This window comes from Mauremys reevesii, linkage group 10, assembly GCF_016161935.1.
Source record: "Mauremys reevesii isolate NIE-2019 linkage group 10, ASM1616193v1, whole genome shotgun sequence".
NCBI classification, from domain to species: Eukaryota; Metazoa; Chordata; order Testudines; family Geoemydidae; genus Mauremys; species Mauremys reevesii.
Genome location: NC_052632.1, coordinates 68,625,733 through 68,642,466, shown reverse-complemented (window position 1 = coordinate 68,642,466; position 16,734 = coordinate 68,625,733). Strand labels below are relative to the sequence as shown.

Below are 16,734 nucleotides of genomic sequence, written 5' to 3'. Positions count from 1 at the left end.
TTTTCCTTCCTATAGCTGACAACTAGGATGGAAATGATCAAATATTGTAATTCCCTTTTTTTGCCTATTGCTTTTTTCAGGGATTCATTGGCCTGTATCCATTTGAATACAGCCAAGTGCAAAGCTCCTAGGCAGTGAAGGAGGAGGGTGTTTCATTTTTTAAAACAGCTCTCTGCTTCCTTTGCATTTTAGGTAGGAAACCTTTTAGGAGAAAGAATCAAAATGCAAATTTCAGTCTTAACTCATTCAGGTGTTGTCTAGATACAAACTGAAGTACAGATATACACATGTAGAACACAGGCATTTATCTAGGCCAGATTTCCAGAGCATTTTTTGACATCTACAGTGTCTGACAATTTAACAGTTTAGCCCTGCAGTTATTGCAATTCCAATATATTTGCCAAAATAGCATGCTTACTGCACGTAGCTTCATTCATGATATAGGAGAGACTTGTCTGGCTGTTCCCAAAGGGGGCAAGTTGAGGAAGAATTCTACCCCTCCTTTATTATTGTTATTTATACGGTGGTAGCAAAGAAAATATGCTAGGCATTGTACTGATATATAGGAAGACAAAGTACTTGCCCAGAAGAGCTTACAAGACAAGAAACAGACTTTGGGTGGAGGACAGGTATATAATGTACAAGCAAAGTGGCCATTGGGGTGAGAAGGGAAGAGGAGTGTGGGACTAAATGTTAGAAAGTCAGGAGGTCTAGAGGAGGAGGGAGAGAAGCACAATGGGCAAGAGAGTGAGGCAGGACAGCTGAATGGTAGCAAGGGTACAAGAGGGTTAGAATGAAGAGAGACCAGCAGCCAACGGTAATCAAAGAGCAAATGGGGAAAAACAAAGTCCAGAGACCAACTTTCAGAACTGAGTGAATGATGTCAGGTTGTGGAGGTTCCTCTCAGCTGCAGCTGTTGCTCCCCACATAGAGGGAGAGAAAGAGAATGTGGATAGGCCTGGTGCCCTAGACAGGTCCCTCTCAATCTTGCTGAGAACGGGGAGGCTGGATAGCCCTGATTTACGCTGTGTGCCTTCAGCTCATATGGTGTCGTTGGATGCTCTGGGGAAGGAGTCTTACAGATCTAGAAACAGATTCCATAATCAGGTCCATGCAAGTTCCTTCCTGCTGCAGCTGTTGTTCCCCATAGGTGCCTCTAGGTCTAGTGTGGGTGGGAACTAAAATGCCCTGATTTTATATGTATCTGTATGCATACCTATGTCATTACATTACAAATAGTGTCATGTGCCTTTGTCCTAGGTCGGTGTTTTCAGTCTGAAAACTACGAAATAGTGATTTTCCCCTTACAACACTCTGTGTCTGCTTCTGATGTAGATTTTAATGGTGAATTTGTGGTTACAGCATGAGACTGGGAGTCAGGAGATCTAAGCCCTATTACTGGATCCACAGACATGTTGTATGACATTGTTCAAGTCCCCATAGTTCTATGCCTTAGTTTGCTTATTTGTACAAAAATGAGGCCAATAACACGTATCTATTTCACAGGGGTGTTTTCAGCCTTAGATGGAAGGAGATTCTTCAATCAAAGGCACATGAACCTTATCCAAAGCCCACTGAAGTCAATGGGAATCTTTCCATTGACTTCAATGTGCTTTGGATCAGACCCTATATTCTGTAAGCATGAAGGATTAGCAGTAATGGTAGTAATTTTTGATATAACCTATTAGGAAGCCAAAGTATAGCATTAATATTTTTCCATTTTCCCCACAGTAGTTTTGACAATCTCTAGTGTAAATCAAATTTCATTATTCTAAGAGAATTTTCAGTCAGAAAAACTTATATCACAGTGTAAATATTTTATATATAAACTAAATGCAAAAATATGTCAATGCAATGTTAATATTGCACAGTTTAAAGTGAAAAAAGAAAAAAATCATGAAATGAAAAAGTTAAGCTTCCTACAGCAACATTAACTCTGCTACATTCCTGTAATCAGAACTGTGTGGCTGGACTCAGACAGGATAGGGTCCATATTGAGTTGTTTGTTTGATTTTCTTAGTAAAGGTGTTGCCTAAAGCACAAGCTATAAGAAAGACACATGTAGTGCAAATGAAATGTATACTGAAAGTTGCAGAGCGTGACTGATTTAGTGACAGAGCAATGAAATATTGCAGTGTGCATGAAGCAAAACCGGTGAGAACTGGGCATATTATGGAAAGAAAGAAGTCAGCCACCCATGCAAAATTACCCCTATTGGCCAGCTGAGAACTGACAATGAAGTCAACTGTAAAGGCAGCTGAGACCAGCAGACTTTCCCTAATTAGAATATTAAAAGGAGGAGGAGGGAAAAAAATAATCTGTATATACAAACACAGATAGATATCTATGTTCTACATAAAGCAGATAGCATTGCATTAGCAATCATTTATGTACCAGTATATCTTAGCTAAATATTTCAGTATGATAATGGCTACGGTCATTTATTTTCCCCAAATCTCTGTATTTGTTTCAGTACACACAGATAGGTTCCAACAATATAATTTTTTTTTAACAAAAGCAAAAATGCAGATAGTTTCAATGTTCTGTATATTACTGTTAATTCACAAAGAAACTGTATAGCTCTTGTAACCCCAGTCAGATACCCATGCACGAGCTGACCTTGGGCAGAGGGCAGAGGAAACTACACAGGTTTAGTCGCAAACTCAGGACTGCATGCTACTGCCTTTCATTCGCAGGCAATGTTGAAGGTAAACTAGAATGGAAGCTGTAGTATTTCTAAATTAATATTACACGAGAATCTCATCATATTAGCATTTTTCACAGCACTGCAACATTACAGATTTATCCTATTGCTTTTTTCCACACATTTATCTAATCTGCTTTAGTGAGTTGGAAAGCCAAACAAATGATGAACAGGTATAGCCCTAATTGCATCCCTACTAAAAATCAAAATGCCAATGGGATCACGACATGACATGGGCACCCCTCGCCCCTGAATTTTATATAATGTGATTACTTGTGCTTGGGGTTCAGGGTAGTTCAGCTGGAAATATTGCTGAGAAAAAGTAAGCGAAAGGCAACTGCATTGCTCTTATTGCATATGTATGGAAAGAGTATACACCGTCCAAGGCTTTAAATGTAGCAATCTGTTAAGGAGAACCTTCTACATTTCTAAAATAATGTTTTTTGCTTGTTTTAACTGAGGGAATGTTCCTCAGCCAGACACATCTTTACTTTTTAAAACTGCTTTAGTAACCAAGGTCCCAATATATAATGATAAAATATTTGTCAGTTCGCTTGGTGCTTTACAAAATCCAGTTGGAGACACGGTATCTGCCCCAAAGAATTTACCTACAGATTCCTTGGCTGTTACTGTACATCTTACAGATGGCAACAATTGTGAAGCTTCATCTGTGGCAATCTCTCTAGAATTAAAGCTAAAATGTATTCATCAAAACTTGTGAAACTGGATACAGCTTTTGGTTCTTATTCTGACAAAATGTAGACAGTCCCATTTAGAAACACATTATACCAAAAATAAGATTAATAAGTATGGGCCTAGTTTGGGCAGGGAGGAGGAGCTTGTCCCCACAAACTGCAAGCCTCGAATAGGTGTGACATTTGCCTCCCCTCGTTGGCCTGACTGTAGCTCCGCCCACCCCCACCAGAAGTTAAACTACGCCTAAGCTCATAAAACTGTGGCTTTGAATTTAGTTAAAGAAAATTAGTTTTGAGTAAGAAATTGGAGGCACTGGAGAATAGCCAGTAGAGGTAACCTTCAAATTTTGAGCATATTAAAAACAAGCTGGAGTGGAAGGAACTTCTTAATCATTGAAATGCTACCAGAAGAAAAAAGAAAAAATATTTCAAAGGAGGATTAAATTTAAGTATTCAGAATTCTGTGTTTTAATAAGAAAAATTCTGCTTTAGAAGAGTGTTGAAATGTACTGCTAAAAGAACCATCAAAGTAAATCACTTTTTGAATCTGGACCACATACTTAACAAATGCAACATAGGGTTTTTTCCCCTAAGGCGGGAGGAAGAGGGTGTGCTTTTCCTTTTTTGTTTCTTTTTCAAATCTTCTTTTTATATATGATAGATTTAAACAACAAAACATCACATCAAAATTTGACCCTGAGAGTTTAATATTGTGTCTCTTACATATGTTCAAAGTCCTATTTGATATTATTATGACTAAGGTTGTGGATTAAAAGAGGGTGGGGATTAAGGAAAGGAAGCATAAATGGCATGTAAAATCTTTTATGGGGATTGTGTTTAAGTCTTTTTTCTAAATTATGGTTTACTGCAGTGGTCTCATGGGAATTTTTTCTATCCCTTTTCATAATTAAACTATACTTCTTATGGTGTGATTATATGGAAATAATAAAGAAAGTTAAAATATATAACTAGATTGCCAAATCACACAGTTAGAATTTACATATACATATATATTACCAATAGTATCTAATCATATGTTTGGACACATTATTAAGGAGAGTTTTGACATGCTATGCTTATATGCAGGTCACTTCAATTTTTACCTTTGGTGTGCTAGCTTTGCTAACTGTCTTGTTAAAAATAAATTATTTTGAGGATGAAGAGTTGTTAAATATTGCTATTATCTGTGAATGATGGCAGCCCCAGACAGCATATGTTGTGAGCTAATAAAGATTAATTAAGTTTCCACAAATAGACTTTTATTTCAAACATATGCAAACAGTCATATTTATAACTGAATGAAACTTTATAAATATAGGGTAAAGAACCTTTGAAGGGGACAGAAGAGTCATTTTCATTTCACAAACACACACACCAACCGTGTCTCTCACAGGCCAGTGTATGTGTGACTGTGATTGCCTGAACTCTCTCCGGGGGAGTGGAATGGTAGGGGTAGTGCAGCAGCTCCAGATGGCACATGGAATGTGCATGACGGTGTATGTAAGGAGCAGGGCTGTCCCTCACTATTCTGGGGCCCTACGCAGCCCGCCCATGGGGGGGGGGAGGAGCAGACCTCTGTGGGGAGGTGGGGGGGCTGGCTTGGAGGGCAGGGGGGAACCACCCCCCAGCACTCACTGGTGGCGTGGCTGGGGCTGCACTTCCTGCTGCCAGTGAATGCAGGCCCTGCCCTGCTGCAGTCCTCAGGGGATTAAGGGCGGGGCTGGGGCGGAGCTGGGGCAGAGCAGGGCAGGGGCTTTGGGGAAGGGGTGGAGTGGGGGCAGAGCTGAGGCGGAACAAGGGCGGGGGCCATGGGGAAGAGGCACGGGTCTGGGGCTGGAGCAGCATGCAGCTGCGTAGGACACCAGGAAATTTGGTGCCCCAAATTCCTGGTGTCCTATGCAGCTGCGTACTTTCCATATGGGCAGGGATGGCCCTGGTAGGGAGGGGCCAGAATGTGGTTCTCTATGGGCTGCAGAGGGAGGCGAGAATGGGTCTGTTGAACCCAAAGGTCAACAAGAGTCCCCAGCATGACTGTTTGCTCCTTGAGAAGCACGAACATCTCTTGCTGCACGTCTGTCTCCTTTTCCCGTGCTTTTCTCCTCTCCACCCTACCCCTGTCCATTCTGTCTGCAAGGGTGATCCTCCAAGCCATGTGCTCAGTATCCAAAGCACCAGAGGTGTAGGATCTCTTGGAACATGTCATCCCATATGCTCTTCCTTCTCCTCCTTATCTGGCTGAGCCACTCTGCTGCTGTGGATGTAGAGACCCTCCAGGCTCCTCCTCCTTGGGATTCATAGTGCAGCCCAGAGGAGGAGGAGGCGAATTGGGACAATAACGGGGGGAGGAGGTAGCTCACAGGCATGAGTATATGCAGACAGGGCAATTGAACTGAACACTGGCACTGTTTTCCACAGGCAGTGGTGATTTTAGCTGATATCTCACTCCTGAGGGCAATGGAGGCTAAAAGGGAAAAGCTGCTGCATGAGTCCAGCTGCAGATTGGGTCCATATGCTGCTAGCTTGCAAATGGTGCCTGCTGCAGTAATTGCTGAATGGCATGGGAAAGTGTCTTACCGCGGTGGATGAAATAAGGCAGCCCTCCCCAGAAATTTTTGTCAGAGGATTGCAGACTACCTTTGGGAAAGTTTCCTCAAGATCTCTATGGAGGATTCATGAGATATCCTGGTGCACAAAACAGGTTCTGCAGGGCCCCCTCTGTCTTACTGTACAGGGGAATGAGAAGCAGATAGCAACTCTACCTCTACTGGTTATTTCACTACCTCTTCTAGCATGATTAAAAAAGAGTAAATGAACACGTGTCCCTGCGATATCAAAGCAAACTCCATACTTACCAGAGGTTATTTCCCCTGCAGCAGGCTTGCCCGTACTGGACTGTAGGGTCTGGCTCAACTGTTCTGGACTCAAAAACAGGTCCTGACTCGCTGTGCCACTGGATCCCCTAGTCTCCTGTCCCCCATACTCCTCCTCCTTCTCTTCCTCATCCAACAAATAACATCTCCTCACTGTTCACTCTGGGGGCCTGTGACTCCACTCCCCTGAAGTCACAATGGGCTTAAATTGCAGCAAGGGAGGTTTAGGTTGGACATTAGGAAAAAACTTCCTAACTGTCAGGGTGGTTAAGCGCTGGAATAAATTGCCTAGGGAAGTTGTGGAGTCTCCATCATTGGAGATTTTTAAAAGCAGGTTAGACATACACCTGTCAGAGATGGTCTAGATCAGAGGTGGGCAAACTACGGCCCGCAGGCCACATCCGGCCCGCAGGACTGTCCTACCCGGCCCTTGAGCTCCCAGCCGGGGAGGCTAACGCCCGGCCCCTCTCTTGCTGTCTTCCTTCCCCTGCAGCCTCAGCTCGCTGTGCTGCCAGTTCTCTGGGCAGTGGGGCTGCGAGCTTTTGAGGCTACCAGTCCTAGTGCTCTGAGTATCATGTTAAGGGGGCGGGGAGCGGGGGGTGTTGGATAAGGAGCAGAGGGTTCCAGGGGGCACTCAGGGGACAGGGAGAGGTTGGATAGGCATGCGAGTCCCGACAGGCCTGTCCAGGGGGCGAGGCTGTGGATAGGGGTCAGGGCAGTCAGGGGACAGGGAGTTGGGGGGGTTGGATGAGGTTGGGGCCCCGGGGGGCAGTTAGAGACAGTGGGTCCCAGGAGGGGGCAGTCAGGGGACAAGGAGCAGGGGGGTTTGCCCCCCTCAGAACCTCTGACCCATCCAGTCAGGGGGCGGGAAGTGGGAGGGGGCGGATAGGGGGCACAGCCTTCCCTACTCGGCCCTCCATACAGTTTCGGAACCCCGATGTGGCCCTCAGGCCAAAAAGTATGGCCACCCCTGGTCTAGATAATACTTAGTCTTGCCACGAGTGCAGGGGACTGGACTAGATGACCTTTCGAGGTCCCTTCCAGTTCTATGATTCTATGAAGTATCCACGGGGCTGTTGGCAGTGTTAGCGGGGTAGAGGGTGGCATGTAGCTCTTTATAAAAATGACATGTCTGCACTCCGCACCAGAGCGACTGTTAGCCTCCCTTGTCTTTTGGCATGCTTGCGGCAGCACACTGGCTTTCACGCCGCACTGCTGCGGTCCATCTTGTAGCCCTTCTTCCCCATGAGCTCAGCAATGCGCTCATAGATAATGATGTTTCTATGGCTGGATTGGAGCTGTGCCTGCACAGCCTCTTTTCCCCACAGACCCAGGTGATCCACCACCTCCTGTGTACTCCAGGCAGCATGGAGCCAGCATGGTCAGCTGGGTAGTTGCTAGGTGAGCTCTCCACACCAAGCAAACAGGAAATGGAATTTCAAAAATTCGCGGGGCTTTTAAAGGGGAGATGTGTGTATCCGTGTACCTGGCCTCCAGGCAGCAGAGTTCAAAATGGTGACCAGAGTGGTCAGGTTGGGGCACTATGGGGCACCTCCCGGAGGCCACTAAAGTCGACATAAGTAAAACAGTGTCTACACTGACACTGTGTTGACCTAACTACGACGACCTAAGCACTATGCCTCTCGCGGAGATGGAGTTATTAAGTCAGCACAGCGGACAAGTTACATTGGTGGGAGCAACATTTTAGTGTAGACGCTTACAGAGTTAGGTCAACGTAAGCTGCCTTGAGTTGACCTAACTCTATAGTGTGGACCAGACCTTAGTCACCTTTAAAAATTCCAAGTCCCAGGTCAGTAATACCAGAAATATGATCCTCTCTGGTATGATACTGTCTATGAAATTAGCACGACAGTCTCACTCCAGTTTAAAGCAAGCATCCAGATCACAAAAATTGCCACTTTAACTGGCAATCTTGTTGGTTGAGATAGTAAGCAGCTCATTGGCATGGAGAATGAAATGTATTAGTCCCTAGAAGTTGTCCATCCAAGGTAGGCTTGAACCACATTGGCAGGGAAGTGTGACGAAACTTGTTATTTCTGTACTAGGTGTCTGAGGGCATGTCTACACTACAGACTTAAGTTGACCTATGTTAGGTCGACTTACAGCTACTACCCTCCTTCTGCCGGTGGTGCACATCCACAACGGGAGCACTTCTACTGATTGAAGAAGGGCAGTGTGGGGGGCTGAGAGCCAGGGTTCACAGTTCCGTGTGGCTCCCCACCGGTAGCCCAGCTGCCCCCCGGGCTCCCAGCTCCTTGCTCCCAATGGGAAGCAGGGGGTAGCCATCTGGGCTTCTTGCCTCCCTGTTCCCTGCCAGGAGCGGGGAGGACAGCCACCTGAGCTTCTTGCCTCCACTCTGGGAGCGGGGAGCAGCTGCCTGCGCTTCTCAACTTCCTGAATGGGGAGCAGGGAACTGGGCAGGCACAGCTGGGCTGGGAGTGGGGAATCAGGCAGGCACATCCCGCCTGAGTGTGTGTGTGGGGGAAGAGATGGAGGCAGCCGGGCTCTGGTTTTCTTGTCAATTTCAGGGCTCCAGCACGGAATCCTTAAATTGGCAAGATAGCCAACATCTGATGTAAGTAACACAGTGTCTACACAGTCACTGCACCATCCTGACTACACCGACATAAGCCCTGCGACTCTCATGGAGGCAGAGTTATGATGTCGGTGTAGTACGGTACTTACATGGGTGGGACAAGATTGTAGTGTGTACACTGACATAATTAGGTCAACGGAAGTTGCCTTACATCAACCTAATTGCGTAGTATAGACCAGGCTTCAGTGTCCACTTTTCATTCACCCTGCTCTCTTCAAAGGCCTATGAATGTCAAGAAGCTATTCTCTCTCTGAGGCAGTGACTCCGAGTTTTAGATTTTTCCAAGTGGAACCCTATAGCAAGATTTTCAAAAAAGCTCAGCTCCCATTTTGGCATCTTAATGAAATGGACAGATTTCCAAAAGCTTCCACTGGTAACAAATCTGGCCACATCATTAAAGGTGCTTAAATTGGAATTCTCTTGAAATTCTTGCCCATAGAATTTCCTGACTCCATCATTGTGGGCTGTTATTTCCCCACCTATTCTCTTGTCAAGCAACAACTCCATTGCTGGACAAGTCATGCAACCAAGAAGAAAAAGATTCCTCCAAAACTATGATATAGCCCTGTATTGGAGGAGTAATGGGGAAAGCTGTAGAGGGAGACAATTCACACTTTACTCTAGAAACAGAAAGTGTCATCTCTTAGATACAAAATCATGAATAATATGCAGAAGAAATGCATCTCCCTGCCAAGTATTACTACAGGGATTTTTAAACAAGCTGGTCACAGTCTGGAGGAACAAATTTCTAAACCTCAAAGAGGTTCCTAATCATTGCATTAGCAAGCGGTATTTAAAACCAGGGTTATTTGTTCATTAGTAAAAGGATTTTAATAATACCATCAGGCAATTTGAAATTCCCTGCACTTCAGAATAATGAAACGTTTAACATTCCCACAACACTTTCTGTGCATATGATCCTGGCACAAAATATCTTATAACTACCAAATTAACAAGCACCACAAAGACCCTTTGTTATGCGAGAACAGTGAAGGACACTCCAAAGGGGACAATTTTAACACATTTAAGCTCTATTTGCGGGAGGGGGAAGATGAGGGGGAAAAAAAGAATACTATTTGAATATTGCATAATACTTACTGGTCCTTTAGCCAGTCCTTCACAAAAGGGATGGAGAAGAATTCTGTGAATGGCTCGTCTTTCCTCTTTGGATTCTGGCTGATAATTAGACCACATTTTTTTTTTAAATACAGTTAATGAGAAAACAACAACATTCATCTCAATTGTTGTTATTCTATTTGTAAATTTATTTTGCTGAATCATTAGACAAAGTTAATATACAGAAACAGAATTAACTTACTTGTATAACCACTCAGTCAGAAAATCACAGGCGATAAATTTGGTCCTTTTTCTCTAAAGACAGAAGATAGTTTCAAATTATTTATTACCTTTGTACTGGTCATATGTTTTAACTAGTGCTGAGGAACTGCAGCTAAGTTGATTGCCATTGTTGAATAAAATATACAGTACATTATTGTGTCTATTTTAATTTTGCAACTGCCAAGCATCTGTGGTTTAGCCAAAGCTGTAGAAATTTCATTTGTGGAACCACTTTTCAAGCCAAGTCTAAATATGAGTACACTAACTCCTCACTTAATGTTGTAGTTACGTTCCTGAAAAATGCGACTTTAAGCGAAACAATGTTAAGCGAATCCAATTTTCCCATAAGAATTAATGTAAATGAGGGGGTTAGGTTCCAGGGAAATTTTTTTCACCACAAAAGACTATATTTTATAGTCTATATATATATACACACACATACATACACACACACACACACACACACACACAGAGTATAAGTTTTAAACAAACAATTTAATACTGGTACACAGTGATGATGATTGCGAAGCTTGGTTGAGATGGAGGAGTCAGAGAGTGGGATATTTCCCTTACTGCTAAATGATGAACTAGCAATTGGCTGAGCCCTCAAGTGTTAACTCTCACACTCTACAAGGCAGCAGGAATGGAGGGAGGGGAGACATCACAGACAGAGACACACACAGTATGTGTGAGAGAGAGATATGCACATTTCCCCTTTAAGTACACTGCCTTGTTAATTAGATCAGCTTGCTGAGACCGCAGCTGCTGCAAGCTCCCTCCATCGTGAGCCCTGGTGTGTCCCCCCTGCTCTATGGAAGATGGGGTAAGTGGGGTGCAGGAGCAGGGGGGAGGGGATACCCTGTAATTAGCCCTCCTCTTCCTTCCCTCCTCCTCCCCCCCTCCCCGCACAGCAAGCAGGAGTCTCGGGGAGCAGCTCCGAGGCAGAGAGCAGGAGCAGCACATGGCAATGGAGGGAGGGACAGCTGAACTGCAGGCAGCTGCTGCACAGGGAACTTAGGGGAGCGGGGAGTTGATAGGGGGGCTGCCGGTCCACCTTGGCTCCAAGCCCTTAATTTGAGGATGAAGAGTTGTTAAATATTGCTATTATCTGTGAATGATGGCAGCCCCATCATTACACTAGGATCTTGATGCTTGTTGCACTGTAATTATAACAAATTCCTTCCCAATATTATTCCTTCCAAATGGTGGTCTCTTTGATTGAAGGAATTAATGGATTTGATGTAGGAAACTGCTGTATATTACTGTACATTGAATTCAAAGGTGTAATCTCATTCTTACAATTTCTCCTTAACCTACTTATGACTGACTTTTTTCATCATCATCATGGAATTTCACTTTGATATAAATACTTTCTCACTTTTGATTAACATGGCACATCAAAGTGTTCAAATGATTGCAACACACACGAAGAACAGATTCAGAAACACACTACCCAATTCTGGAACAAAATGCTCTACCATTCACTTATAACAGGAGACAAGATATGTATACACCTCTATCCCTGTATAACGCCACCCGATATAACACGAATTCGGATATAACATGGTAAAGCAGCACTCTGGAGGGTGGGGCCGCACACTCTGGCAGATCAAATCAAGTTCAATATAATGCAGTTTCACCTATAACGCAATAAGATTTTTTGGCTCCCGAGGACAGCGTTATATCGAGGTAGAGGTGTATTATGAACTCCAATGTGCTCACTGGAATCTGACATTGTTGAGGCAAGGGAGGACAGGAAGGATGATATGTCCCAAGAACCTAGCTGGCAAGTGTGCCTAGCAGAATTCATTGCCTTGTTCTTAAAATTAAGAGGCCAAGTTCAGCACCAGTATAATCAAGCACAGCTCCACAGAGGACACAGGAAGCTGTATCTATATATCTGATGGCAGCATTCAGCCACATGAGCCTGTTCCTGCAATATATTGCGCACCCTCAAGTCCCACTGAAATCAGTAGAAGTTGAGGGCATCCAGAATATCCCATGATCTAGTCCATGCTTTGTTGTTATTTTCTTTAATCTAAAATAAAAGTAATCTAATCTGTAAAGTAATGTTGGCTGTTGTGTATAGAAAACATAATATTTTCCATACAAAACCTTACCAGTAGATACACAAGACTCCAGTCTCTCTTTTTTTTAAATGGACCCTATTACGGACAAGATAATAGCATTGAACCACAGCTGTATGTAGGAGATAGTGTGAACCTGCATCAATCCAATGGAGCTGAAGGAGTCATTGTGCTTAAATCATACAGGCTGCTTGCCCAGTGCACCTGACCAATTCAGTTGGCAGGCAGGTGTGAAGGGGAACAGGCCCATATCCCACTTTGGGCAAATTTGTGCATCCATAGGAAAACAGAAGGAGCATAGAGACTGTGATTGTCTCTAGCAAGGCCTTGTCTGTGGAGGAAGAAGCAACAGCACTATGGCCAGGGACACTCTGGTCCTATAGCTTCAGTCCCCCAGGTAAAGTATCATTGAAATAGGAGTTGCCAACTTTCATGGGTTTTTTTGAGAGTCTCGCAATAGTTGGTGTTTTTCTTCGAAGCCCCAACTCCTGGAGACAAGTGATCATGTGAGAATCTCAACTTTCATTTAACAAGTAAATTGTTTCTAGCTCTTATGGTTTGGGGAGGGGAAAAGCTTGAAAATGCTGAGCCTTAAGTGCTTAAAAATAAAACAGAAGGTAAATAGAAAGAACTCAACATTTTTTTTGAGTTTGAAAAACTCAATTTTTCAGCCAATCTTATGATTTCTGGGGGTCTGATTTATGTACGACTTTTGAATACTTGGGGTTGACATTACTGGAAGTTACCCTTTTAACTTTTGTAATAATGTTCAAAAAACCCCAAACCAAGCAAAAATGTATATATTTAGACATTCAATTTAGCATTAGCAAAAACAACCATTAATATAATCTGAAATCCAGGGACCTGGGTGACTCCATTAAAAATGTTTTTAGGCCAGGATAATTTTGGCAACATTAAAGATCATACCAAAACTGATATGCAGGCACAAAGGTGATTTCTGTACTTATAAAAAAGATACATAATTGAAACTTTTGCTTTTATATGTTTAATGCAATCAAATATTATGCAATTCACATGCCACTTTTCTACTCAAGATACTGGCTGGCTGACACTAATAAACAAGCTGTGTTGTTGCCATAGACAGTAGTAAAATGAAAGTTTATTTTCTCTTCAATTATACCTTACTATTCAATTAAAATACATTGTAGCTTTCTAAAAGACAGTATTATGAAAACACTAAAATATAACTGTGGGAAAATGAAAGCAGGCATCTTAAGTAAATGCTCTGAAAATCATTTAAATGAGCTAACCATAAATAAACTGCATAATGACAACATTTCTTTTCTTTTCACAGCAGATGCCTTGTTTCTAATGGTATTTACAACGCTATTTAGTTTTGAAGTTTCATTCCATACAGTTAGCAAGTGCTACCAGAGCTCCTGTTAAAATGGGCAAGCACCCTCATATGTAAAGGGCACACTGAGAGACTGAATCACTTCTGAAGCAGAGAAAAAAAATGGAAGAAATGTTGTTGTTCTTTTGTTTGGGGCCAGCGTGGACGTGTTGTGCATACCCAGGGGCGCACAGAACAGTCAAAGTATTGTGCCATTGCTCAGCTAAAAGCATTATCTGTTAGGTGGACCAGAGAGGGAGGTGGACACTGTGTGACCTTCGCAAAGCACGTGCACGTCCGGGTTCACAAATACACTGCACATTACTAACATTCGAGGATAAAGCCCTATGTGCGGTGCAACCTCCCAAACTAAATGCACAGGATCAAAAGCAACGTTTGGAGATAAAGATCAAGTGAAACACAGCTAGGGTGAAGGACACAGAACCAGAAGCAAAGCAAGATTAAGGACTAGGGATCGAATAATGATTTAGTGGAAGTCAACCGCAAAACTCCCATGGTCTATAAACGTACAGAAATTTGGCCCTAAGAGCACCACTAGACAGGAATAGGAACCTCGCTGTAGAAGCAGCATCTTGATTCAGGAATCAAGATTACAAGCAGCAGCCAGCATTAGGGGACTAGTGCCAGGATTTCATAGCTGGAACTGAGAACGTAGGGCAGAATTAATGACTCGGGGCCAAATGCAGCAAGCAGCATTCAGGACTAATTGGCAGGATTCTGTGCCAAGCCTTGGGAGCAGCAGACAGATGGACTGGACATACGAAAAAGGACGAACGCACTTGCAGTTCCTAATGCATTTGCAGCTATTCCTGAAAAGACACCTTCTGTGAGCTCCCCTTCTCTTCCTCTGCCCTCAAAAGAGCAAATTGCTGCAGACAGCTAATTTAATGACTTCCTCCTCTAATCAGTAATGTTATTATCAGCATTACCACGTTAGTCATGGACTAGGTCCCTATTGTGCTAGGCACAGTACAAACACAGAACAAAAAAACAGTCCCTGCTCCAAAGAGGTTACAATCTAAGTTGTTCTTTGCTTGTGAACCAGAAAATTGACAGACTGGTTTCCCCAGACATTCCTTGGCAGCACAGGAAGAATTTTAAAGGGCCAGGACTGTAAATCTTTTAGGGCAGAGGGAGCTGAGTTTGTACCCCCTTAAACTCACCTTGTAAACTTCATAGGAGCAGTGGTGTAGGACAGCTTTTGAAATCCATCCCAGGACTAATAGGAACTTTGCCAATGAAGGCTGCCTGTTGAATTAGTCCACCTTTCCACTGGCTTGGGGTGCTCTTGGGTTCAGATGGAACAGAAGTTGTCAAGAGCACTATTTTTAAATTTTGCTTGGCAAAAAAGTGGTGACGTCACCAACAGACAAGATTTTGTAGTGCTCTCTGCCTGGGGCTAGCCTTAAAGACTTGTGCAGAGTGTGGCAGTTTACTTACACTACGCAGTGCTGCCCCGTGTATGTTTCCAAGTGAAATTCAAAGCCTGGGTTTTGACTGGGATCCTCATTTTCCTAGTGATTGTCTCTCTGTGCTCCAACCTAACAGTTGAGAGAAGCAGAGGTGCTCTTTCTAAAAGTTCACAAACCTGAACATCCAAGGTCTGCAGACTGGGTGTTCTCAGTTGGGCAGTTCTCAGTTCTGGAATTTGAGGCCCTGTTGGTCTGATAGAGCTTGAGTTTGCTTACCTTCAAAACTGACCTCATTTTTGTCTAAGGGGTGCTAGAGATGGGCTTTACATTTTCTTTTGCGGAGGGGGCATTTTGCCTTCCCCAGTTAGCATTGTGTTAGTATATTGCTTCAAGTTATGCAATCTTATAATTTATGTAGATGAACCTACAGGTGATAATAGGTACATTTTACGAATTAGAAAAATAAAATGAATACAAACATCTTTAAATAGAGGTGATTTTATATTTATAATGATACTGTGTTTTTCACCTGAATAATTGATTCCAGGGGCCCTAAACAATAATTATAAAACAGAGCACCTGTGGTCTAAAGCATAAATGAATGTTCATGGATGGTGGGTCAAATTTGCTTTTAAAGCACAGACTTAGAGCCTGGTGGGGGGAATTAGGCACTGCCCTGCATTAGGTGTGGTAAAGATCTGCAGTACCCAGGGGGAGCTTCAGAAGACTCTAAGGGACAGAGGCACTCAGTGCCCTATCAAAGTAGAACATGGTTTCCTTGAGGTAAAGCCTACTCTTCAACTAAGGAGAAGCGTTTAGCTGTCAAGCTGATTGAGGCCCTCCGCTATGACTTAGGGAACCACTTCACACTGGTCACAGACCCTGTCCCTCTGAAATTCCTATATGCCTGGCGCATGAAGTGGTATCTGTCCTTGCTACCTTAAGTCTTTCAAGATGCAACAGAACAGGGGTGGTGCCACATTATGCCATTTCTGTCCTGCAAAGGGATGTGTGTGTGTTGGGGGGAGGTGGAAGGTGTAGCTTTTGCTTGGTGCACTCAGGGGCTTGGAGTCTTTGGGAGAGGGGAGTAGGTGAAATCTATGATGTGTACATAATCCACACTAAAACTCCATACACAATCGAGAAGGAAAGGGCTTACCTCCATTCAAAGGGAACTAGGCAGACAGCCTTCCCCACCTTGGAAAAGCTATTGAGCATCCCTGCTGAAAAAGAGAATCTGCAGCTAAGCTCCACCGTAACCCTAAACAAAGAAAGACCTCTCAGCAAGAAGGAGAAAGTGTTCTTTCAGAATCCTCCCAATCCAGGGATGTAGAGCCAGGAGGCTCCCAGAGTGTTTGTTGCTTTTTCAAGTCTAGTTTTAAGTGAACCAAAGGAAGGTGCTTCTGCCTTCTGGCTGGGAAAATACAACAGATATGTATCTGAAGATTTTGTAGTTGAAAGAGTGGAGCCTACTTGCCATATTATCCCTTTATCCCAAATCCATGGATTCCCTTCCTCGGCATGAATATGATGCAGCTGAGCTGCCACAGGTGTTAGAGGGTGTGGGCAGATGGAGAAAAAGCTGTTGTACATCATATGCTTCTCCTAGAGGGTAGGAGATTAGTGCACAGACATG

General features: G+C 43.5%; 1 protein-coding gene across 10 annotated transcripts in view; it reads right to left on the bottom strand.

Annotated features, from left to right (window-relative positions):
* The window catches only part of IQCK (IQ motif containing K), a 258,834-nt gene that overhangs the window by 224,627 nt on the left and 17,473 nt on the right, over window positions 1-16,734 (bottom strand). For all 10 annotated transcript variants that reach the window (XR_005585556.1, XR_005585557.1, XM_039491965.1 and 7 more), the window contains exons 5-6: window positions 10,205-10,257; window positions 9,985-10,062 (exon numbers count right to left, since the gene is read on the bottom strand). Coding sequence is in view for 8 of the 10 variants with exons in the window: in XM_039491965.1 (XP_039347899.1) it covers window positions 9,985-10,062; window positions 10,205-10,257 (131 nt within the window). In the remaining 2 variants the exon portion in view is untranslated. The remainder of the gene's footprint in view (window positions 1-9,984; window positions 10,063-10,204; window positions 10,258-16,734) is intronic.